We start from the raw sequence: 27,640 nt of genomic DNA, 5'->3' as shown, positions 1-27,640 counted from the left end.
CAGTTTCTCTTTTTGCAATAGGCTTTGAAAGCAAACAGTATGATCCTGATCAGCCACAGTGTTGGTTTTCTCATGGCGCGGCTCAATTGTAGTAAACTTTGCATCTTGGATTCAGCAAAATAAGCTTGTGAAGAATGTATTACCTGGCATTACAAATTTATGTTGTGAGTATATTTCATTAATTCAAGCAACCTGTAATAATTAGTATTTGTTTTCTATTTCAAAGCACGCTTACCTTACCTTTCTTATTTAAGGTGACTGACACACAAAATATCTCATTTTAGAAGATGAATGTACAAACTGAATATTACATACGCCTTCTGCTGGTCCTCGTTCAAGGAGGGATGCTGGTTTGTAAAGGTATAGCTGATAGAGAGCTTGCAGGCATTACACTTGATGCCTTCCTGAAACCTCATGAACCAAAACTAAAGAAGAAGCTTTTAAAGTCTCAATATCTCTTACTTTTCCCTAAGAGTGGGACCCCGGGTGTTGAAGATCTTGACCTTTCTTTGCTGACAGTTGTTCTACAAGATATTATGATTCTTTCTACTATCGACATACAGTACATTAAAGTTATAAAAGAAACAAGAAACACTTTGGCGCATAATTCTACGGCTTCAGTTGAACTGGCTGATTACAACAACTTAAAAACAGATCTGGAAGACGCATTGAGGAAATTGTGCCTAGGCCTGGACGTGACTCTACAGACCGAATGCTCAAAATTAATACAGAAGTTCACAAGCGATCCTCTTGATGAGGCAACTGCTTTAAAGTACGTAAAGGAGCTGAGGAATGAAGACGAGCTGTTACAAGATTTTGAAGGAATGTTGGAGAAACAATCGGAAGATATTGTGCAAGAAGTCAAAGCAACTGAGAACCGATTACAAGAATCGCTGTCAGGTACAAAATTAGTTTGTTATATACATTCAAAACATTGAACATAATATTTAAAGGTTATACTTTTGCTGTTGTATGTACTTCAAGTAAAAAGGAAAGATACCTCTTTTGTTTAATATTACTAAAACAAACCTGACTTAGATTTCATGCAAAAAATGTAAAATATATGTTTTTAGCTCGACTATTCAAAGAATAGGTAGAGCTATTAGACTCACCCATGCGTCGGCGTCCGCGTCCGGATTTGGTTATATTTTTGTTTTTAAGCTGGTATCTCAGTAACCACTTATGGGAATGGATTGAAACTTCACACACTTATTCACTGTGATAAGCTGACTACTGACTTACACTGCACAGGTTACATAACTCTATTTTGCTTTTTTACAAAATTGTGCCCCTTTTTGACTTAGAAATTTTTGGTTAGGTTCTGTATGTAAGCTGGTATCTCAGTACCCACAAAAGAGAATTGATTGAAACTTCACACACTTGTTCACTGCCATGATGTGACATGCAGTGCACAGGTTCCATTACTCTGCTTTGCATTTTTTACAAAATTATGCCCCTTTATCGACTTAGAGATTTTTGGTTAAGTTTTTGTATGTAGGCTGGTATCTCAGTACCCACTAATGAAAATAGATTGAAACTTCAAACAATTGCCCATTTTTATGAACTGATATGCATTTTACGTGTTCCATAAACCTGTATTGCAGTTTTACCAAATTAATCCCCTTTTTCAAATTTAATTTTCATTCAACTGACAAAGCTGTTGAATAGTCGAGCTTTGCTCTCCTCCGACAGGAATTCATTTTTGTAAGGTATAGAGAGTTAAAGGTACTGGCCTCCAAATCATCCGACAACACAAAAAAAATATTTTCTAGAAATCTGGAAATAAATCGACGGTGTCGATCGAAATTCCCGGAAAATAAAAAGGTGGTTTTCAGGAGAGGCAAAAAGCTAATTTTAGTGTTTCCCACCTTTTCCAGATCAAACATAAAATACCGAATAATGATTTTTTCAGATCAATTTCTGAAAAAAAAATTAACAGCACAGAACATCCATACTTGCAATGCTGATTGGTATTTGGATGTGCTATATGCTTGACTATTGAAAAGACCCTTGCAACTTAAGAAATTGTTGAAATTCACTATTCGGCTTTTTTTCAATCAGCGAATTCATTCGGCATTCAATCGGCATCTTCTATCTATCTCATTATTCTGTTTTTTATTTCTTGCACACCGGACTGGCATTTCCGGTGTTTTTACCCATGCCGGCAAAATCCATCTGGCACTCCCCATGCCAGATGACTCTCGTGCTGTTAATTAATGACAATAAGTGGTTCATGCACTGATAATTAATATATTGTTCATGTAAAATACAAAAAATTGAGGTACCTTAATAGTTTCTCTTCGTTCCTTATAGTATATTTCTCGATTCAAATCACGTGAGTTTACCGAGAGAACATAACGTTACGCTACAAACGATAAAACTAAAGTGGAACTTTGTTATTGTGCGTAACGCAAAACATCATGACGTCACCTCTGCTTACAGGCGTTAATTTCCCGCGCTCTACTCTAAGAAAGAGTGCTACAAAGGAAGTATTTCTACCAGTTATTTGTAAAATACGGTATGCAAGAAAAATATCTGCCAGAAAAAAATGCTAACTTGCTCTACTCTAAGAAAGAGTGCTACAAAGGAAGTATTTCTACCAGTTATTTGTAAAATACGATATGCAAGAAAATATATCAGTCATGTGTTTACGAATCGGATGGAAATATCCGCCCCTCAACCACCTGCGCATGGGCGGTAATTCGGCAAACCTCATTACCGCCCACTGCGCAGGTGCCCTCGGAACGGATATTTCTATCTGATTCGTAAACACATGACAGATATTATTATTCTTCATGTTTCACCCCTTTCCGATTGGCTAATTGACCCCAGATTTGGAGAGAAAGTGCGCGGGAAAATGCTGAACATTATTGACATAGAAAAATATAGGCTTTTTCGTTATTCGGGAATTTCGATCGAAACCGTCGAAATGCTATATTTGTTAAGAAGGCTTTAAAACTTACTTACTGACAAACTATATGTTACGGAAACACGTAAGAATTTTCTGTTTTTACTACTTTTTACGATGAAAATTAAAAAGCGTTTGTAACGCTTTTACTCCAGGTAAACTGTTTCGATTATAAATATCTATATTTTGAAGTCATAATTCACAAATTCCGCCATAGCTCTATTGCACGGTGTCAATCCGTAGAGTATACCTCGTAGCACATTTTACCGTGCATAGTTCCTCTAAGCGCAGGGCACAGGAGCCTCACAGCTCTAAACAGATTATGTATGATGAACTCCGGTGAAAACATGTTAATAAAGAAGGTAATATGATTTATTAAGACTCTTGCCATACAAGACAACTTTCTGTATCGAAAATAAATTGCCCAGATCACGGCGTATTATGTAAACCATGACAAATATTTGGTTAAAGTATAGTAGTTGCGGTATAAGTATCTCTTTATACAGAGTAAAAGAGTTAAAAAATAGTTCCAAACACAGTCCTAAATGACCATTCAGACAAGTGCTCCATAAAACGAGAAAAAAAAGTATTTTATAAGGTACCTGTATTTATACAAGCACGGGAGTCCTTTTCGCAAATGAAAATTGTCCAAAATATATGGCACTTGACTCCGTTAGGCCTAAAAAAAAAATTGTTTGTTTCCAGTGACATAGCCAAAAAAAAATAGGGTAGGTAGGTAGGCATTTTTTTTTTTTTTTTTAACCTACATGTAACACTATCGTAGTTTCAAACAGGGAGATTATAAACCTTATAAACATGCATCCTATTGTTATGTTTGATTTACACCCGGATGTACAATGACTTTGATGATATTTTAGCAATATAAAATGCAATTTGATTGTGTATTTAAATATTATGAAATAAATATTTGCTTTACATGTTTGCGTTTTGTTGTTGTTGTTGTTTTTTCATTTCCAGATTTATAAGCCCATCCGATTAGCTCAAGGTAGAGCAGTCGATCTACGGATCAAGTGGTCATAGGCTCGTTGTGTCCTATATCATTCATTCTCCGCCGCTAATTCATGTGGATAAGTTGGCAATTACTTGCGGAGAACATGGTTTATATTTAATTAAATGTGAAACTTGAATGAAATCTTGCTGTGAATTCTCTCTTTAAATAATATAATTTTAATATTGAATATTATTCGACAACCAACATTTATATTTCAAACTAAAACCAAGTAAAAGCACACTGGCCAGGAATATGATTTGCATCTTTGATCTGCATTGAGATTGATACCATCACCCCCTACCCCAATTTAAAATTCTGGATTAACTGGAAATGCCAGACAATGAAGTTTTGACTGGTATGCCCAAATTATGAATTATTAAAGCTGCAAGTGGTTGTCCAACGTCTTACTACTACTATAAATCCCATCTAAAACCTGACTTTTTCAAGCCTCTGCAGGCCTCGACCTTAACTTTTTTCAGCAGGTCCACCAACTGCTGAAATCTAGTAGACCTGCTCAGACTTTAGTGGACCTCCAAAGGTCGTAACTTCAGTTGACTCAAAGAAACAGGGCTTATTTCTAAAATAATTAAAAATGGAAGACTAGCAATCTGTTATCCCGAAAAATAATTATTTTGTAAAGTGTCCCAAAATATGGACACAATAATCATCATCCACCCGACGTCGACCCGTGTTGAAAGTGAAAAAAAAATTAACAATTATCGGTAATTATTCTGATGATAAACTAAGTAATTAGCCTTGTTTTCATCATCAATTAACACCCCCTCAAAGAGCTAAAAGAAGTGTGTCGGTTATTATGGCATCTAAAGTGGAGATCAAAGCGGTATAGTTGCCCGAGATTGTCATGGCGTTACGTCATGTTTTCGCGCCATGTGACACATCACTGTCTAATCGTACTTTCTCGATTCCTTAAATTGTTGAGAAGAAATCAATAAAAAAGTTTTTTCTTTATCTTTTTTTTTTAAAGCGAATGTGCAATATCCCGAATAAACTGACATGTAAATGTGTCAAACCGTGAACGATGATAGTGGATAACCTACCAAGTCAAGTCAAGTCAAGTCAAGTCAAAAACCTTTTATTTCACTCATTTCATGAATACATGAATAAATGAGGTAAGATATTTTCACAATATATTGGAGGCTCATAAGAAAATAATAGTACAATTCAATTCTAACAAAATATGATGTTTTCACAATAACGCCTTTCATATCTAGATTTCATATGTCAGTATTACAATATAATAAATAAATATATAAATAAATAAATGATGACCCCATTCGGGCATCGGAGAGTCATAAAATGTACGGAGATGAAAATACAAAATTCATTTATCTTAGCGGTGACAATATAATTTTAACAAATTTGCACAATTTTAAAAACTCTTTTTTATTTCCAGTATTTATAAGTTGTTCCAATTTAAATACATTCGGATTTCTGAAGAAATATGGTTTGATAAATTTTTTTCGTTCATTTGAAAACAGGTTACACTCGAAAAGATAATGAAACTCGTCTCCTAACTTATTTTCACAGTTGTTACATGTTCTTTGGTTTAATGGTAATCTTGTCCAATTTCCTGTTTCTACAGGTAATCTATGGTTTCTCGTGCGAAATTTTATGACAGAATACAATAGAGACTTTGGGGTATTTGATAGATATTTTTCTTGACCAAATGAAGTTTTGAATAATCTATAGAATGTGCTATTGCTAGAATTTTCAACTAACGAGTACCATGCGTTTATAAATAAATCCTTTAGTTTATATTTAACTGCCATTTTAAGCCATTTGCTATTTGTGAATGTTTGTTGATCCCATATATTATTAAAACCGCACTTACCTCTGTGACCTATTTGCCCTCAAGGAATTTTACATTATTGTTTGAAAAGAATATCTAACAAAGTGTTGTGTCAAAAAATACATGTACAATGAATAATTTAAAACTTATTAAAATCCGCAACAACATCATACTGTTTTATTTTAAAACCACATTTCTATGTTTTTTCACGTGTCACGTGATGAATATGGCGGACGTGTTTTTTTTCACTGTTTGAAAAAGATGAAAATATTTGGAAATATACAGTATAAAATGGTCTTAAAAGTAACTTTTCTGGATAGAAAATACATCTCGCTCTTCTTTCAAGTATATGTTGGAGAAATTATGATGGATATAGGTTTTATAGACGTTTTATAGACGTTTTATGGATTGCTTATTTGTGTTGAACTGTTTTTGCTGAATTCATTCTTTGCATGAATGGGTGTCAAAAAGGGAGCTAAAAAGAGGACAAAGTCAGACTCTTCGCCAAATTATTCGAACGACCAGCCAGGTAAACGCATAACAATGACTGATCAAAACCCATCTTCAGTGACCTCTCCAGGTTTGTCAGGGAGTTTTTTGTCTCAGCTACCATCCGCTCCTGGATCATATTTCCCTATGGCTCACCCACAGTATATAAATCCACCGCCGCAAGGCGTACAAGGTATGCAGCAATTACAAAATAACAGTCCAAACTTCAGTCAAATGATATTGGATAAATTGGAGATAATGGACAATAAACTCTACAAGCTTGATTCAATTGAAACGCAGATAGCCGCTATGTCACAGAAGTTGAACTCATTAGACGGACGTGTGTCGTCTTTGGAGAAACAATCTTATGAATCAAACAGACAACTTGCAGAAATTGAAGCAAGTAGACATTTTGATACCCAAATCTGTGATGAGATAAAATCCAAACAAACGGAAATTGATAGAAAACTTAGTTCAGAATCTTCGAAATTAAAAAATATTGAAACTGAATATCAAGCTATTAAGCAAGAAAATCATCGTCTTTCTGAAGAGTTATTGGATTTACAATCAAGATCCATGAGAGACAATCTCTTATTCTATAATTTTGATGAATGTATCACTACTGAAGAAAGAAAAAGTAAGGACTGTTCGAAAAAAATTCTAGAATTTTGCGAGAAAGATCTTGGAATCACAGGGGCTAAGGATACAATAACAATTAATCGTGCCCATCGCATCGGAAGATACGATAGAGCCAAGACTCGCCCGATAGTGGTTAACTTTAGCCACACCCCTGATAAAATTAACGTTAAACAAAAAGTATTTGAAAAACGTGAATCTATTGAAATCAAGGTCTCTGACCAATATCCAAAGGAAATACAGGAGCGGCGAAAGAAACTGATTCCGGAACTCATAAAAGCTAAAAATCAAAACAAAACAGCAGTTCTGGTTTACGACAAATTGTACATTGAAGGTCGTAGATTTGTTTCATCTTCAGATTAGGGAAATGTAGAGAAGCAGCTCAGCTTTTTACTTTGGAATGTTCAAGGAATAAAAAATAAGTTAGACGACCCGGACTTTTTGAATTTTATAAATTCGTACGACATTCTCCTGTTAAATGAAACATGGAATTCAAAATTAGCAAATATTGACATTGATGGATATTGTTCTTTTGTTTGTGCTCGTCCAAAAACAAATCGTAGAGCGAAACGTTTTAGTGGCGGTATTATCATATATTATAGAGAAGAGTACTTGAATAAAATAGAGTTAGTGAGCCTAAATTCAAACGGAATTGTATGGTTTAAATTGAAAAGGGAATGTTTTGGGACTATCAATGATTTATATTTTTGTACATGCTATATACCACCTGAGGAGTCCAGCGTATATAAAAATGTCTCCTCTGGTTTATATGAATATGATTTTTTTGATCAGCTGAATTCTGATATAAGAAAGTATAGTTTTCTCGGTGACGTATTTTTGACAGGTGACCTGAATTCAAGGACAGGTCAAAAACCAGACTTTGTGCAAAATATTAATCTTGACCGTTATGTCGATTTACCCGAGAGCGATCAGTCTGTACTAGATATCCCGACACGCATTTCTCGTGATAACCAAGTGAATGGTTTTGGTAACCGTTTATTATCACTTTGTAAGGAAAATGAGATTATTATTGCTAATGGAAGGCTCGAGGAAGGAGAATTTACGTGTCATAATGTAATTAGAAGTAAAAATGCATCCAGTGTAGTTGATTATCTTATAACAAGTTTTAATAATTTTCCTTTTATTTCTCACATGAATGTGCATAGTTTGACTGAATTTTCTGATCATTGCCCAGTAACTTTTTCACTAAATATTGAGAATGATTTTTTCTATAGGACTGATATTTTAACATATGATAAGATTATATGGGAAGACACAGACTTACAAAAATTGCAAACTTTATTGGATGAGAATAAACATGTATTCGATGAATTGTCGTATAAGTTGAGTACAGGTGATATTGATATTGATGCATGTATTAATGATTTTTCCAAAACAGTGTATGATATTTCATATCAGGTAAATGGCAGGTGCTACACTGGTCATAGACGGAGGCGTACTAAGAATAAAAAAGTGCCGTGGTTTAATGATCAGTGTAGGCAGGCAAAGTCCGTTTTTCAAACAGATAAGAGACTTTTCCATTCAAATAGTAGTGAATTAAATAAAATAAAATTTCTTACCAGTAGAAGAGAATTTACAATAGTAAAACGAAATGCAAAACGTTCTTATTATTTTAAAGAAAAAAAGAAACTGAGTAGTATGAGCAAAAAAAGTCCACGGAAATTTTGGAAATATATTAATAAGTTTAAGAAAAAAAATAAAATGAAATCGGCTGATGTGAGCCCACATGATTTTGTTGAACATTTTAAGAATCTCTCAAACACAGCTCATAATGAATTTTCAGCTGAGGATGTCTATGAGGGACGAAATGAAGAAATACACATAGAAGAATTAGATTGCCCGTTTAATGTTGAGGAGGTTTCAAAAACTGTTAAATCTTTGAATAGATATAAAAGCTGTGATTATGACAAGAATGTAGCTGATTTTTTCATTGATTCAAACTATTTCATATCTCCATATTTGGTAACAATTTTTAACAAAATATATGACTCGGGTACATATCCTGAGTCATGGTGTAAAGGTATTATTGTACCAATTCATAAAAAAGGTGATGTTACAAACCCCTCAAATCATCGAGGTATAACGCTGGTAAATGTTATTGGTAAAATATTTTCATTGTTACTTAGAAACAGATTAAACAAATGGTGTGAACAAAATCATGTTTTCAATGAATCGCAATTCGGATTTAGAGATAATCATTCCACAGTAGACTGTATATTTATACTTCATTCTTTGATTCAAAAAGTGCTGTTTAGCAAATCAAAATTATACTGTGCTTTTATTGACTATGAGAAGGCTTTTGACACAGTTATTAGAGATGCTTTATGGGTAAAGCTTTTAAAAGAAGGTGTCAGTTGTAAAATGATTAATATTATCAAATCAATATATGCAAATGTTAAATCTTGTGTTCAGATGTCTTCGGATATGAATATGTCAGAGTTTTTTGATGTGTCCATCGGATTAAAACAAGGGGAGCCACTCTCGCCTCTACTTTTCATCCTTTTCATAAACGACATAAATGAAAATATCGATTTTAATCAATTAAGTGAAAATGACCTAAATCAGTTGAGTATGTATATGCTTCTTTTTGCTGATGATATAGCTTTATTCACAACAAATCCTGAGAGTTTGCAAGCGCAGCTAAACATTGTTCATACTTATTCTACTAAATGGGGTCTAAAAATAAATGTAAACAAAACAAAAATATGTATTTTTGAGAAGAAAAAACAAGTAAATGATTTTATATGGACAATAAATGGCGAGAGAATAGAGGTAGTTGATAACTTTACATATCTTGGTGTTGATCTGACTTACACAGGAAATATGAAAAATTCTGTTAAAACACTTTCAGATCAAGCTCTTAAAGCCTATAATGCCTTATTATCTTTATTTGATAGAGTTAACTTAGATATTAAAACCAAGATGGCACTGTTTGATTCAATGGTTGTACCAATTATTTTATATAGCTCTGAGGTATGGGGCATTTATGACTTTAAAGAGGTCGATAAATTGCACGTGAAATTCTGTAAAAATATGTTAGGAGTAAAACAACAAACTCCTAATATTGCAGTATTAGGAGAATTGGGTAGATATCCACTGTCTTTAATCTGTAAAGAAAGAGCTATTAATTTCTGGTTGAAAGTTATGAAAAATCAAAATTCGCCAATGTATAGATTATTTATAGAACAATGCAATGGAAACAATGAAAAAAGCTGGGCTTTTAAAATAAAACAACTTGTAGATAATTTAGGTTTTAGTGATATTTTTATTAACTTTAGACCAGATGTTAATTATTTTCCTGTTTTAAAACAGCGTTTACGAGATCAATATCTGCAATCATGGAATGAATCAATTCTTAATGTGTCAAAATTAGATTATTATAGAAAATTTAAACCTTTTTTGGATATGAAAAATATTTAGATACAATAACAAATGTTAAACTAAGAAAATGTTTTGCATGTTTTAGAATGAGTTCTCATAATCTAGAAATTGAATTTGGAAGATTTCATGGAACTCAAAGACATGAACGTATATGTAAAATGTGTAACTCCAATATGGTTGAATCCGAGTATCATTTTTTGTTAAGCTGTCCTGCATATGCTAATTTAAGAAACAAGTACCTTGGTCACTGTGCATGGCCTAGTGTGCAAAAATTTGTAAATATTATGTCATCTAAAAGTAAATTTAGGTTATATAAAACTGCAAAATATATTTATGAGGCTTTTCAGTTTAGAAAGACAACCCTTGAAACAGAAGCTGCTTCTTAAAAGCTATATGTATAGTTTGTGTATATTTGTAAAATACTCTTCAACACGTTATTCAATTCTGTTTAAATGTATTTTTTACATGTTGTTGTATGTCTTGGCCATATTCATCATTGAAAATTGTTAAATTGGCCAAAGGCATGATGTATGCCGATTTGCCAAATAAAAACTGAAACTGAAACTCTATTTACGTTCACGAGGTCACGTAACCTATTCTGCCGTGCTAACAGAAATCTGTTTGCCAAAAATCGTTTTACTCCATGTATTTAAATTGCTGCCGCTTTTTCATTATTTAAGATTTTTTAATTGTGTTTTTTGTACATTCTGGTCAAAAGTCTGAATTTTATTACCATAGTATGTACCGTTTATTTACTTTAAGAATGAAGTAAATAATCAAGATCGCGCTGTTAGAAATTTTACAAAACATTATATGAAAATTTGATCGTTTTTAAAGAATTTTGCCTACATTCCTGTGGGTATCTTATTAAAATTGTTATAGAACTCAAACTGTATTAGTTCTCAAGCGGTGTTGAAAATTTGAAGCGATTATATTAAAAAATGAATGCACTATGCGCGTTTTTTGTGTCAAAAGTAACCGCGATGTAAATTAGATATTACGATAGGGCGCACGTGCTTGTAGAATGGAAAATTACCGGCACGACGTTTTGATATTTTTACGATTCGCGGGTAAATTCCTGTCAATCCAGGTAATTTTGCCTGATGTAATTTCTCAGTTTGGTAAAGTTACCACGAAAACACCACTCGCCCGATCGGTGGAGTAGTCCATTCGTGCAAAGAGCTATAAAAATAATAATATACTTATTTGCAAAAATATGCGGCCCGATTTTACCGCTAAAAAAGTTTAGGGTCGGCGGTAAAAAAATAGGGTAGGTCGGGTTACCGGAAACAAACAACTTTTTTTTTTACGCCTTAAATTGTATGACACAGGACACCTTTAAGCTGTCAAACACTTAGGTAAGTAAAATGCCGTGTTTGTCTGATTTTAAGACTGTTTTGAGAGTCTATGAAACACGATATATAGAATCAGGCCTAAGCTGTTTATTTTACATCTTCACGCACAAAAAAATCGTAGACATAATAACATTGACTTGACATTATATGTTGTACAGAAAAAGTGCTGACATACGCATTCCTGAAAAAACACAAAACACTGATTTTCATATAAATATCTAGTACTTACATACTTTAAATGCGTTCTATATAAAGAGAAGCTCGTCCTACAATTCTCTTGTTTTTCTACCTCACAAAGTCTTTGTTTCAGTAGCTGTTTTCATGTATGCACTCATGTATTATACAAACGTTATTTATGTGTATCCAAACTGAAACTGAAACTGAATAATTTGATTTAACGCCTATTTTTATACAATGACATATTCAATGGCGTTGTACATAATAATAATAATAATTGTTATAACAATATTAATAATGACATTGATGATAATAATAACAGCCTTATTGTAACAAACAGTCATGACCGCACACCTCCCCTCTCCCTGAGGACTAACATACTAAAATAAACGTCCTCGAACAATACAGATTTCCCAGTCTCTAACAACAAACATTGATTTATTGTAGATTCAATGTAAGAAAACGAAGTCTGTGAACATTGAAATTACTGTTTTTCAAAAATTCACAAAACGGAAACGTAACTTCCTTCACCGGGAAGTTCATGATATAGATCTTTATTTCAAAGATTACTTAAGTTAAGCAAATAACAAATAAAAAACTGTGTGAAATGGAGATCATAATTATGACTGAATACAAATTCAATGTAAATATACATATCTATTTCCAGATTGTGAAGTTACATTTCCGGTTTGGGAAGCTTTGAAAAAGAAATATAAAATTTAAATAGCAAGTTTGTTACTGCCAATTTCAGAATACCGCGCCGATTCAGTGTTTGCATCATACACATGTAGCCACTGACTGATATCGATTTTCTTATCGTGAAGGCTAATTTTGTAACCGTCATTTACATAGACTCCACCCAAGACGCGAGTCGAGTTACGTTTATTTCATTTTGTTAAACACATAAACTAAAAAGTCAGTCATACCTGGAGCAATGATATAAATTTCTATCTTCTTCCCAGGTCATACAATGTATTTATGGCTTTTAAAATTGATGATATTACAGTTTTTAGCCGTATCTCAGAATCCGTTTCAAATCAAACATTTTTTGCAATCTCTGTCCAAAACGTGCAGACCACTTGCACCAGATCAGAAACAAAATGCCTCCGTACGTTTTACACTACCCCTAGGTATTCTATAAGAACCATGGTCATGAACGGGAAAGTGCACTGACCCGTTTCAATCGTACATTTCTCACTTAAACGCGCAGTTCGGTGAATGGGTACCTAGTATATTAAACAAGCGATCGTGCACCAGTCACATTGTCTCAATATTCCATATTGCTGAGATTATCAACATATTTGATGCTTTCGTTAATGTTACAGAAAAAACTTGCTTGACCTTCCCTAATGAACATCCGGTCTAGAGGTCACGGCAGTGTGCACATGTTTGGCGGAATGTAAACAAACAAAAACAGCATTTAAAAAAAGATCACAATTTTACACTAGAACTCGAAATGATGAATGAAATTCATCTTGTATATGATCTTTAATTTGAAATCGTACATTGATCTGCATATGTTCTGTTTATTTTATTCATTTTGCACATTTATGCTCCATTTTCACATTTTAGCGAATACGTGTAGTAAAATGACGATTGACATATATTTTCACAACAGCCAATCAGAATGAACGGAACTTCACCAGGGAAGTTCAAGCAAGTTTTTCGTGTAACGTTGAAATAACTATAAACTATGCGTTGTTTTTCTAAGATAAGATGTATTGAAAAAATGTGACCGGTACACAATGGAAGATAAATTACCACTTGTTTGATATCCATAGTACACATTTACCGAACTGCGTGTTTTAGGTATGAAATGCGCGATTGAAATGGGTAAGTATATTTTCCCGTTCATGACCATGGTTCTTATAGAATACCTAGGGGGTAGGGTATAACACGTACGGAGACATTTTCTTTCTGATCTGGTGCCAGTGGAATAGACATCTACCAGCGAATCTTTTTTGATTCTGAAGACAGGCTTGAATTAATTGGAATCATTTGTTTATTTGGTACATTGAGCATGTATTTAGGTCCTATTTATCAACCGGTCATGTAGCCGTTGTACATGAAGTTAAAAGCCTTAAGTGTTGGACTTCTTCATTTGACTTTAATAGCGAATTGAAATTTGATTCGGGATTTATGACTAAGCAAGTTTCCTTGCCAAGAAACTTGCTCACGACAGAAATTCATTTATTTATTTTCGTGGGTTTAACACTCGTTTTCAACAGTTCTTCCTTTATGTCGGGTGTGCAGTTTACCTACCATCGCTCCTGGGAAGAACCAGTATTAGACTCCTGTCCTCCGTAAGAAACTGCCAACTTTCTCAAAGAGATATGGTCGGTAGCAAGACTCGAACCCATGCTCCCCCCCCCCCACCCCACCCCCTCCCTTCCAGTCAGTGAGATGTTACAGCGATTTCAATTCAGCGACCAACCACTCGACTACGGGGGCAGTCACACGATGGATGGATACTACAATTCGAATTCTAGAATTCATACGTGCATGTACTCGCAATAAAGCAGAAGTCGGCACATAAAATATGATTTAGGGCGGTGGGTTCGACTAACAGGTTATTTTTATCTCTACTTTTTCCCGTTTAACTTAAGTGTTCATAATGTCGCATACCACATGTCTTGTATATGCAGTAATAATTTGACGGGTTTCTATGAAATAATGTAGAATTTTTCATATCGAAAACTTTTCCAATGAAATTCTAATCCAGGTCAATCCTTTGGTTTGGTATTTTATAGATTATGTCGCAAATACAAAATAGATTCTATAGAACTTAGTGTCTTAAAAGAGGACTCATTTGAGAGAAAATATCGGTAAAAATATTTTATCTTTCGATTTAAAACTGTGATAGCAAACATTGAACCTCTATGTTCACACAGCCCGCCCGCTTAGCTCAGTAGGTAAGAGCGTTGGTCTACGGATCTCGGGGTCGCGAGTTCGATCCTCGGGCGGGGCGTATGTTCTCCGTGACTATTTGATAAACGACAGTGTGTCTGAAATCATTAGTCCTCCACCTCTGATTCATGTGGGGAAGTTGGCAGTTACTTGCGGAGAACAGGTTTGTACTGGTACAGAATCCAGGAATACTGGTTAGGTTAACTGCCCGCCGTTACATGACTGAAATACTGTTGAAAAACGGCGTTAAACCCAAAACAAACAAAATCTATGTTCACAGCGTTTGTAAAAGGCGATCTTGCTGATACTTTTGCCTATCACAAATACTAGTATTTATTTTATGCTAACTGGTGAAATACTGAAAAATATCAGTGAGATATTTCTCGATATCACTCACAGTGCCGAACTTCTTTTTTTCAGATAAAATTATCTCCCTTGAAATATATTCTTTAATTAACTCCCTTTGTTGCCTGTACAATTGCTGGTATCCTATTATTATCCTAACATTCAAGCCATGCAGGAGACATGTACAGCTGGACAATCCTATAGGACAAGCTAGCTATAATAAAATTTGCAGAAGAAATAATATTATAGATCTATAGAGTGTCCATGGTAATTTAGCGGATGCATTATATGTAACACAGTAGCCTTAATAAATCCTAATATCATCATGAAGTATTAGTTTTATTTGAACATGTTAGAAAATCCGTTGATATTCACTAATTAGCATAAAATAAAAAGAAAATTTGTTTGTTTGCAGTGTGATATCGAAATATATCTTCACCGATAAGGGAGACAATTCTGATATTTTCACTCAGGCTCCGCCTTCGTGAAAATATTCAATTGTCTCCCTTATCGGTGAAGATATATTTCGATATCACACTGCAAACAAACAAATATTCTCTATTTAACGATCGTACCATTTGACTATGATATGCGTTTAATCAGAATCACATGTGCTTTTGTTAGTTTAAAATCATTACTATATTTTTCTTATCATAAGCTTGTCCAACTTCGACAATTCTCGGCGTCGAACTCGGAAAAATCGGAATTTACAGCATCTAAGAAAACCTTAATTAACCCAGTTTAAACCTTGAAGACTGGATGTAGTAATCAAAGTAAATAAATGAGTTAATTTGTTTTCTCACAATTGAAACGAACCTTATAGTTCAACGTGTAAAGACAACATCGTGTATGTTAGAACAAAATCCATGACCGCCATCTGTGGACATTTTACGAAGACTCGATACATAAATGAAAAATAAATAAATGAAATGTTCGAACACTAACAAACAAAATTTGTGGTAGCAGTTTTGTTGTATTGCTATAAATACAAATTATACACATCAATGTCGATCTCCAGACAGTTTAAATCTATAGTTTTTATAGTTTTAAGTATATATGCTGCATATGTATACATGTACAATGACATGTATGTATGCATTAATTATCACGATTATTGAAATAAACTCGCGTAATATTTTACTTTTGTAACTAACAGTAACCCTTTACACAGGTTACTTTTCTCGCTTTAAACTACTGTGATCAATAGAAATATACTTTTGGGCGGAGCAAACTTAAAGCGTGCTCACCGATAACTAGGGTGACAGCTACGTCATTTACTACATGCGTTTGATGTAAACGCCCATTCGGCGAGCTTTTCTGAAGTATGATATTAAGGTTTAGCAGTATATCACAAAATAACAATTTTTTAGTAAATGAACAGCTTCTTGACACACAACTTACCTGTCCAATACATGCTTTACTGTTCTGTCCCACAGAGTTGGATACTTAAAATATTCTTAATGAGTTGTCCCCCTTTGAATAAGAATGTCATTTGTAAAGAAATAAATGTAAACAATTGTCAAAAACGATGTTTTACCTAGTTATGTAAAGTTTAAACACTCGCACGATGTTGCAAATGCATCAAAACGAAGATATGTAACAGCTTTTTCAAAATGGTGAGTTTTTAAAGGCGCTGAACTGTCCAGAAGTGTGGTCCCTTCATGCAGTCCCTTTCCGGAATTTAATACATACATGAATAAATTGACAATGGTTTTGTAGAATAATATAAATGTTTTATATGCTGTTAAATTTTCATGTAAAACAATGCTTTCTTTCTATAATTTGATGACGTTCGAACATTTTTCTCCGAAACATGGACCTATACCTTAAAATATCGCAACGATAGAAATATAGATAAAGTATCTAACTTTATATTGCATATTTCATTTAATGACGCCATGTACAGATCGGGCAATGTGATGGAAGCAAGTCAAAAATGATGACGGGAAACAAGTTGCTATATTCAGTAACAAGTTTCCAGTTCAGGAAGTAGTAGGGAAAAGCTATAAATCGACTTCCCGCATATTGGTTATAATTGCTTTGTATCTCATTTGTCTCGCCACCACGGGGTTATTACATACAAAACACCATTTATAGTAACACGAAATTATATGAAATACACGTCTTCTGTTGCGTAAAAGTGACAGAGGTGGTGCTAATGACCACATATAAAATTTAAATAGTTACGTGATTATAACAGGAGACTAAGAGATATTGAGTGTATGAACTTCGATTATCACTTTGTTTTAAGCGCAAAAACAACTCAACAGAGTACAGTCAGAAAGAGAAAGCCCATGAAACAAGTATAGCAAGATCGCATTTTCGAAAGATTAACAACTGTAAAAAAATAAAACTCCAGTTACTGCACAGTTTTCGTCATTATGCACTGCTTATATATGCGACTTTTCCGACGTCATTCAAGTATGTAACAACAGAGGAGAAACTGACAGTTTGTCTGTAAACTGTGAAAAGTGCATGTTTCGAAATAAACCAAAACTGACAATAACTTTGGCCGAATTGTCCACAATTCACAATTCATAAATACCATCAATGTTAAAACTCTTGTACCGAGGCAGTTAAGCTAACATCACACGCTTAAAGGACTCAGCTACAGTAGTTTTAAAGGACTCCTGTGCCGTTGTCATTTCGTTTGGATTCAATTTGCATGTTGCTGTAGCTCTTCAAATGACAGCACGGATCGCTTATTATTACTAGTTAAGTATGTATACCGGGAAGAAGATGTCAACAAGCTTGACGAAAGCGTGGCATGTATCGAAATAATATTGAAAAGGCTGCGTGTTCACGGCCACTTCAGCTTACACCTGTCAGTTGTTTTCACTACTTTATGAAATTGAATTGTTGAAGTTTCATTTTTAGACATGTATTCATAAGAAACATATATAGCAAGTTCCGTGAAGGCACACTCTTGAACATTTATCGTGAAAAAAACAGCAACTTCTATTTACTACGTCTGTGGTTCTTGACAACTTGCTTGTTTTTAGTTGCGAGGTTCCGGTGTCTACGCTTCGAGGTGCTGGGCACGGTATGAGGTGGCCGTTATGGATGGACATCGCGTATTGGTTACGACGACGGGAAAATGTTTTTATTGTCGCGGTGGTCCGGGGTTCGATTCCCCCGATCTTTTTATGCCCCCAGCATCTACTGATGCGGGAGGCATATAGTGATTGTCCTGTCCGTCCGTCCGTCCGTACAAGGTTAACCAAATGGGACCGTTTCGTCTAGCATCAATACCCCTTACTAGAATGACTTAATACTAATGCAGATGTAACCTGTGACCACTCCTCATCTTCAGACATCACCTGACCTCAGTTTGACCTTGACCTCATTTTGGACTTAGGTTGCTATATATGGGTCATCTCTTGGCAAAACAAATGGGACCGTTTCGTCTAGCATCAATACCCCTTACAAGAATGAATTGATACTAATACAGATGTAAAATGTGACCATTCCTCATCTTCAAACATCACCTGACCTCAGTTTGACCTTGACCTTGACCTCGTGTTGGACTTAGGTGCTGAATCTATCGACAAGGATGCCACTGGGGGATCAAGCGTTTATTGAACGCAGCTCCTTGTATTTTCTTGATTTGGAATTTTTATAATATTTTAGAAACAAAAACTCATATTCTAATGTTCATAATATGACCAAACTTCAATTTGAGAGAAAGATTATTTTTAGGCAAATCTGGAGGTCAGTGCCTTTAACATCAGAAGTTGAAATGACACAAGATTATTAGTGATACAGAATGTTGCCAACTTTGTGTTTCTGAAAAAGTGGAATGGACATAAGCGTAATCGAACAACGTTACCTTTAATGAACATTTAATGATGTTAGACAGTGTCTTTATCTTTTTAGCATTTTTACACATTTTATGACGCATATTTGTTTAAGAAATAATACATCTCATTTAGTGATTTGTCGCTGAATAAATCATTGTTTGGGGTTCAGATGCGAAGGAATTATATCACGAGGGCGCAGCCCAAAAGATATAATAATACGCATCTGAACGACAAACAATGATTTTATTCAAGAGCAAATCTCTAAATTAGATATATTATTTCGATTCTAACACGTTTCTAAGGACTTCAAAGTACATCCTTGACGGCATTCATTAAATACTTGCCCGTTTTCAATCGGTTTCTTTTCCAGCGCGCCGCTATGCCGTTTGACGCTATAACGTAATAATTGTAAAGTCAGAACAGTGAATTGTTGTATAAAAATTCACTGTTTTCAGCCTTCTCTGTTTAATAGGAAAATGAATCGGATCGTGTTAGAATTAATATTAAAACATCAGCAGAATCCCTCATTCTACATTGGTACTATACAAATGTACAAGACTCGAGCACCAACCAATTCCTCGGGATTATTCACGAAATAACATGCGTTATCCTTACATTCAAACGTGGTTCTGATATTCTTATAAGAATTTTATGTCCCAGTCATAATAGCGATTTAAAACTGTTCGCCAGTCCGTAACGAAACAGTTCGCCTACAGCCTGCATTAATGACCCGATTTAGTTCATACTTGCAACCAACCATCCTTTTGATAAGATATACACATTGACACAAGACACAATACGATGTTGGTGCCTTTCGAAATCCGGATAAATTCCATTATGGGTTCTAGAGTTACTGAAATTTTCTAAATTTGCCCTTTCAGCCATGTAGAGGTTTTATTTATCCTTTGATTTGCTACAGGCTTGCAACGAATGTTTATCTTGATTATTTCTAGGTCACGTTAGAAACTGAGTCATATGGGGTTAAAAACTAGGTCACCCGCTCAAAGCAAAGGAAAAGCTTGTTAATACTCTTGGGGCCGCATTTATGGCCATATCTTCATGAAACTTAGAATATTTATCTTGATGATTTTTAGGCCATGTTACAAACTGGGAAATGTGGGATTAAAAACTAGGTCACTCGGTCAAATCAAAGGTAAAGCTTGTTAACACGGTAAAAGCCAAATTTATGAACCTACATGTATCTTCATGAAACTTGATAAGAATGTTTATCTTGATGATAAAAGGGAAAGCTTGATAGAGCCCTAGAGGCCACATTTGTGACCCTATCTTCATGAAACATAGAATGTTTATCTTGATGATTCCTATGCCATGTTTGAAACTGAGTCAAATAGGGTCACAAACTAGGTCACCCGCTCAAAGCAAAGCAAAATATTTTTAATACACTTGAGGCCACATATATGACCATATCTTCATGAAACTTACAATATTTATCTTGATGATTCCTATGCCATGTTTGAAACTGGGTTATGTTTGGTCATAAACTAGGTCAATCGGTCAAATCAAAGGTAAAGCTTGTTAACACAATAAAGGCCAAATTTATTAACCTATCTTCATGGAACTTGGTAAGAATGTTTATCTTGATGATTCCAGTGCTAAGTTTCACAGATGAGCGATAAAGGGTCATCATGACCCTCTTGTTTACATTAATAGATGAACAAGGGAAGAACTATTTCTTGCACCTGTATGGTGGCAAAAAAATATGTCGACTTAACATCAATATGGTCGTGTTTGATAACAATAAACATGATATTTCTTTTACAGATGTTGAGAAGAGATTAATGGGGGAAATCCAGAAACTGCAAGCTGGTAAAAAAGTATTTTTCAAATAAAGAAGTTCATTTAGTGAATGAAATGTCTGTACTGATTGATGTTTAATATTGTACATTGTATTATTAATCTCATGATATTTTTACAATAATCTGGCGATAGCTTTTTATTGCTGTGTTTGCTTAATTAATCATTACAAATCGTCACCTCAACACAAAAAGTGAATAACTGCATTGACTTAAAGAAGGACTTATTCATTTTTTCCGCTAAGGTGACGAAATAAGATATATATCTCAGTGCTCTAAAATTCTTGTTAAAAGGAAAACACTTCAGCACCTAGGTTTTTGTCTATATTTTAGGATACACAGACGATTTCACACAATCTAAATTTCCTGATACGTTGCCCGACTGTGAGGTTTGTTTCCACGTGAGCAACTGTGCAGCAGCAACGTTCTATTGTGAAACCTGCTGTCAGTTTATGTGCACTGAGTGCAACCAACGTATCCATACTGTTGAGAAAACACACAACCGACAAAGAATAGAAAAAGGTATGCCATTTAAGCTAGACATGAAAGGTTATGATAAGTGTGATGACCATAAAAAGAATATCTCATATATTTGTGAAGCTGATAATGAACTTTGCTGTGAGGTGTGCGTAAAGGAGAAACATGAAAACTGTCTTACAGTTACTTCTATTTCTGAAGACACGTTTGAATCTAGACACAATCCAGCAATGGAAATACCTCGACTGCAAAACGAAGCACGCCTGCTTATTGCATGGTTGTCTTCCATTGAAGCAGGTGTAAAAAGGAATGTAGAAAGTATTCCTGCAAGGTTAGACGAATATAGAAATGCGTTATTGAAGGTGTTTGATTCTGAAGCACAAAAAATAAAAGAGAAAGCTAATGAAATGCAAAATAGTACATTGAAAGAAATAAAGAAAAATCGCGAATACTGTGAGCTTGTCATTAAGAAATCTGAACAAGCCAAACTTTTGTTGATAAATATGACAAAATGTGGCACAACCCCACAAAAACGTATTTCTCAATATCGGATAGAGGCATTTAGAAACAAAATGCAGTCTCTTACAGATATCAATATTGTGTCTCTTCATCTTGAACATTTGAACTTACCAGAACAAATTGCACTATCTTCTACACTACTATCAGTACATGTGGAGACACCAGACACAAGGCCAGTACAGTTGTTCTTGAATAGTGTACAGGAACTGAAGCAGAATAAAAACGAGAAGACACCGTTACTTTCAGGACTGGATTTCTTGCCTGATGGAAGACTTTTTACCATAGATAATTTCAACCAAAAATGCTTGATTTACAATGAGAAACTGGAGAAAGTAGGATCATATCAATTATCGTATTATCCACTGAGTGTAGTTGCTGTATCTGAGGAGGAAGTGGCGATAACACGTGGTGGTGGATACAAGATAGAATTTCTACGTGTCAGTAAATCTAATGAAATAACTTTGGTCAGGACATGTGAAGTAACAACTAGATATGGGTCAATATGTCTTAAGGATGATAAGAACTTTGTTGTTGGGGCAGTGGAAGATTCCAGACCTTTTCGTATCGTATCTCTATCAGGAGAAGAGAAAGATTTCAGTATCGACTTTCAGAACAAAATGTACTCTGTTGACACCAGTGCGTGTACATATATAAGAGATCGAAACAAAGTCGCCCTCACCGATAGGTATAATCACGCTGTTTTTATATACGACACCACGACCAACACCAGAGTCGATGTCAAAGATGAACAAATCAGAAAACCAAGAGGTGTAGCAGTAGGACCGTTTGACTGTATCTTTGTTTGCAGTAATGAAACAGGCAGCATTGTACAGATTTCTCCATTAGGAAAAATTGTAGCATCACATAAGATAGATATGAGGCTTCCTTACAGAATTTGTTTCTCAAAGGACAAAACAAGACTAGCCATTTCTAACTGTGCTCAGGGAGAGATAAAATTACAACTATTCAAAGTAGTGATATGATATAAAGTAAATACACAAGCATCTCCAACAGAAAAGATTGTGTGTCAGAAGAGTGTTAAGAAACAGCAATATTAGATCACAGACTTTATAAGTTATTAGAATCTAATGATTGCTAAAGGTGAAAAGAATAAATTGATTATTTTCTGTCTATCTTTTAAAGTTTGGAAACACTGAACGTAACCAAGTAAAACGAGTCTGCTCGTGAAGGGTAATAAAATGTACAGCACCAAACACTAGCCCTTACAACTGCCTTAGTGGAACTCTTATTTAACAGATACATTGAATGAATACAATGATCCAAATGTGATATTTTAGAGGATATTTGATGCTTTTCTAGCATTAAACTGCTGTTCTTTTCACTGTTCTCTTACAGGAGAGTACGTTTACAAGTATTAACAGAGAGTTTCTCACACACACATGCTTTTAAACCCATTTTGTATGTTATGCACGTTCAATGGAAAAGCGTAAACAGATACGTCAAAAGAAAATGTGGTTAGCCTGATAAACAACAAAGATATTCGAGCGCGTTTCATGGCATTTATTTACATATTTTATGCTAGAATAGCGTTAGCACATTTTCATTTCTTGAACATCCTCAAAATCTCTCGGGATGCGTTGGTAACTGCGCCTCACTTTCCAATCCCTCGGGGATTTTGCAGATGGTTGAACATAAAAACACAGGAATTGCTTAAATATTTTATTTCCGTAATAAACAAAGGGAATACTTCACATGGACAAAAAATTCACATGCCAATAAGTTTGAAATTGTAGAATACTGGTCATATAAAATTTTTATGATAAATGTAACTTTCAAGCTCACCCTTACAATCGATTATGGTGAAATATCTCAAAATCTTTCTAGAATTTGACAGTTTTGTTGATTCAAAATACATGAAACAATAGAAACAGTAGCGTACCTCATAGGCATAGGAGCGAGTTTAACCTGGTAGGGAGGGGAGCAAACCTTTTCGACAGGGTGGGGGGCGGCGGCAAATGGGCCATAGCCCCCCTCAAGCCTCTGTCTGCAGCGTGTTGCTTAATCGGTCAAAATATATATTGTTCTAATCAAGTGTGCCATTTTTTTAACTTTCTTCAGTTGAAGCCCTGGACAGACAATCAGATAGCGCTGCATTTGTCTAATAATTATTGTGATATAAAGTTGTGGAAATATTATTTCCCTTGAATGGACAATGAAAAACGTAAATACATAACGTTTGTAAACATGCGTAAACAGGTTAAATACTTACATCGTTTTTGCAGACGCTTGTCCCGGAACTGCAGTGATTGCGCTCAATATTATATTTTTTTTATAAAATATAATCAAACAATCCTCGACGCGTACGAGAATTCAATACTCACCTTACGGAAGTGCAAGGAAAGGCCAAATACAAATCGGGAAGCAGGTTGAAAATAATTATATGATACTATGAAATGTTATATTAGACTGCAAGTTGTATCTCTTTTCCAAAATATTTGGGGGGAGGGGGGCAAATTATAGTTCGCCCCCACCCCCATATCCTAGCTTTGGAATGGGGCCTGGCCCCCGCTGCCTTCCCCCGCTCCTACGCCTATGTATCTGTCTTGCCATGTTGTGAAATATATTGCTTTAGCTGTAACTGCTGAAAACTTCTATTTCACACATTGTTACGTTCAAATACCAATTTACAATTAATGTGGTCCTGTCAGTTTATGCCACATGCTATATCATATAAAGGATATTTGTCTAAATCACTTAGAATGATTTAGTTTTATGTTTGATTTATATATACATGTATATGTGATGTGTTTTTTTTATTTTTTAATTGAAATTTTCCTATTTTTGTATACGTTTGAAAGTGTATAATACCCAAGGCCTTTGTAAAGTAAATTGTGCGAATGTTGAAACTGTGGAAAGAAGGAAAGTGAAATACCTCTGTTTTGTTGTATACAAAAATGTACCATTAATGTATGCTTGTTGACTTTTCCAACTAGACCCTTTTATATTCTAATATCCTAAGTAATGAGTCATGAAAATATTTTGAAATTGTGTTAGGATTTTATTTACATTGTGTTGTCTAACTTGTTGAAAATAGCGTAAGTGCGAGGTTGGCATGCCATAAACGCGTTTAAACCCCCAGTTTCCTTTATATAGGTTACTGACCGTTTCAAGGCGGTGTCCCTATTTTCAATTGGTTGTTTTTTCTGTCTTGTATTGTCTGTTGCGTATATTTTCTTGTTTGTTGTAAGCGTTTTTCGTCCTCCTCACTCCCCCTTTTGCCCCCTCCTTTCCCTCGCATTTACGCTACTTTTTGCATCCCACTCCCCTTTACATTGAGTAAGTTTTCGTGGCTCCCCTTTGTTTCGGCAGCCTAAATCCTAAAATGGTACATTATTGTTTTTCCTACTTGTGTGGGTGCATTTGTATGCTTGTGAGTCTATAACGGTGCCCTACTGTTTTCTTATGTGTTGCTTGTTCGATTTTCAATGTTATTCAGTTGATCGTGGTTGTGTGTTTATCTTTGGTACTAAGGTACTATCTTTGCGCTATTGTGGTTTACGTTGTAGTGTGACTGTTATATTCGTCCTTGTTCAACTTTCCCCTTCGGGTTCCTGCCCCTCTCCCTCCCCCTCCCCCCGGCCTTATTTTGCCCCTTACCATTTCCTTCACCGACATCTATATTTAGCATAAATTAATATGTACTTGTTGGATGTTTGAAGCAATCCTTCTGAAATATTTTTCCATTACAGCTTCTTTTTGTTTTGGGCCTACTATGGAAATGTGTGGCTCTGGGGCTGTGTTTTTAGTGCTCTGTGCTTTCAAGAAATCTACCCTTACCTATTATCTTTTTAGGACTCACCATTTGCTTAATATAAATGCTATACGCAATCATGCTATTTGAAAATTACTGCGCCATGGATTGCAAGTGCAAAATAACCAATATCGGATACCCTACAAGTCAGCTAATCTAAATACCGCAATGCTGCTTCAGAAACAATTTGGATAATTTAAGCTGGAGTATCGCAAAAAAAGGATAATTATCTATCTTATGAATTTATTTAAAATTATCAAGTGTTTACATGTTAATAAATGTTTGATTGTAGTTTAGTTCATTCTCCTGAGATATGTAATAAATATCTGTTCTTGTTCGCACGAATTTGCCATTTCATCACTGCTGAATTATTCTACAATATTTAGACCTTGCCCTTGAAATAACCTAATTTTAACATAATGACCAAACGTTCATCAGAAATTAACCAGATTCTACTGGACAAAGATTGTTTCATTTAATTCGAAGTTACTGTTGTAATAACGCAGGTGCATTGTAAATTGGATTTACCACAGTTAAGTTTGTTAAACTGAAATGTTTACAACATACGAATAAGAAATGTAACATTTTCAAATACATAATTAGCACTGTTAAGAAGTTCATTTCTCATGTATAAAAACGTTAGGGGTCTTGTTGGAAATGTTAACATTCAAATGTATTTTTCTTTGTTTTGTACTAATTATATAGTGTTTTGTTATGGACTTTGCATAAATTGTATAGCTTTTAGCTTAATAAAAATCTAATAAAATGATCAAATTTATTAAATGTGTTCCATTCCATGTATCAGACCCCCAGAACAAAGTTTGCAGTGGCGTTGCGTGAGAGGCCCATCGAGTTACCCTTGTCTGTACATCCGTTCGTTCGTCCGAAAGTTCTGTCGCGCATACCTCAAACACATTTTTGACCCGGATTCATCAAACATCACCCGATTGTCATGTACCATGGGAAGCTGTGTACCTTGTATTTTAACTGGGATTTCACACATCCAGACCAGAGTTGTGGCCTTTGACTTTGCTAGAAATATACATAAAAAGGGCCATAAAGTTTGTGTCAAATGTATCTCCAAACGTTTTTGAATTGGTTATACTACATGATAGGAATATTATTCACCGTGTGAAGTTGTGCACCTATGTGTACCCAGTCAGACCAGAGTTCTACACTTGACTAGTTAGACAGTAATATGCATAAAACCCGGTTTCGTGCGAATCTTGCAACTTATTTGATTTATGAGCATGAAACATGATGCGAATATAATTCAGCATGTGAAGTTGTACACTTACGGTTTTGTTTTGATTTTACATCAGACAGACCAGTGTTATGGCCCTTAATTTAGTCAATCAGGGAAGTTCTTTACCTGTTGTTCTGTTTGGGATCACTCTGCAAGACCACGTTTATGGTCCATGACTGTAAAAATATACACAAAATGCTTAAAAAATGTGCTGCATATTTCTTAAAATATTTGACCTGGAGTCGTAGAACTATGTAGAAATATTATTCAGCATGTGATTTTGTGCACCTCAGTTTTATTTGGATTTCACTGTGCAAGACCAAAATGATGGCCCTTGACTTTGGCAAAGTATGCAATAAGGGCATAAAAAATTGAGATCCATGTATCTAAAAACATTTGACCTAGTCATAAAACATTAGATGTTTGTTATATAGCATGTGAAGTTGTGCTTGGTGTTCTGTTTGGGGTTTCATTCAACATTTATCATAAGATATTTCATCTAGAGTCATGAAATCTTGTACAGTGACAGGAAGTGGGGTCACCTTTGTTCTGTGGACAAAATTGCCTGGTCCTTGTCTGCAGCATTATTGTAACTGCACATGTTTTGTTTTAAGTGTATGTACAAACGGCCTTAAAGAACCATTCAGAAGCTAAAGTCGTATTTGATTTCGAATGATATAGATGCTGATGTTCTATAAATATACTATTTTTCATTGTTACTGACAAGTCACATTAGAACTGAAAGAAAATGTCCTTCCTGTAAACATAAAGCAAGACATTAGAGGTCAATTGGCAGATTTGTAAAATATTATCAAGCAATTCTTCAGGTTGCATCAAGTTCATCGTCTTTATTCAGGTGAACGGAATCATTGGAATGAATTTGCAATTAGAAAGCAGATATGCCTCATAATAGCCGGTTATCAAACTGCCACGCATCCAAATCTAAATAAAAGTAAAAACTGATGCAAATA

At 34.8% G+C, this 27,640-nt stretch overlaps 1 protein-coding gene across 1 annotated transcript; it reads left to right on the top strand.

Annotated features, from left to right (window-relative positions):
* The first annotated feature begins 267 nt into the window (after positions 1–267).
* LOC128558380 (uncharacterized) lies at positions 268–26,187 on the top strand. The gene is made up of 3 exons (XM_053547355.1): positions 268–900; positions 20,624–20,668; positions 20,989–26,187. The coding sequence occupies exons 1-3, from the start codon at positions 288–290 to the stop codon at positions 22,632–22,634; spliced, it is 2,304 nt and encodes a 767-aa protein (XP_053403330.1). The 5' UTR covers positions 268–287; the 3' UTR covers positions 22,635–26,187.
* Positions 26,188–27,640: the final 1,453 nt, after the last annotated feature.

Source organism: Mercenaria mercenaria, chromosome 7 (genome assembly GCF_021730395.1).
Source record: "Mercenaria mercenaria strain notata chromosome 7, MADL_Memer_1, whole genome shotgun sequence".
Lineage (NCBI taxonomy): Eukaryota > Metazoa > Mollusca > Bivalvia > Venerida > Veneridae > Mercenaria > Mercenaria mercenaria.
Note: the sequence above shows the minus strand (reverse complement) of the source record. Positions and strands in the feature narration are given on the sequence as shown.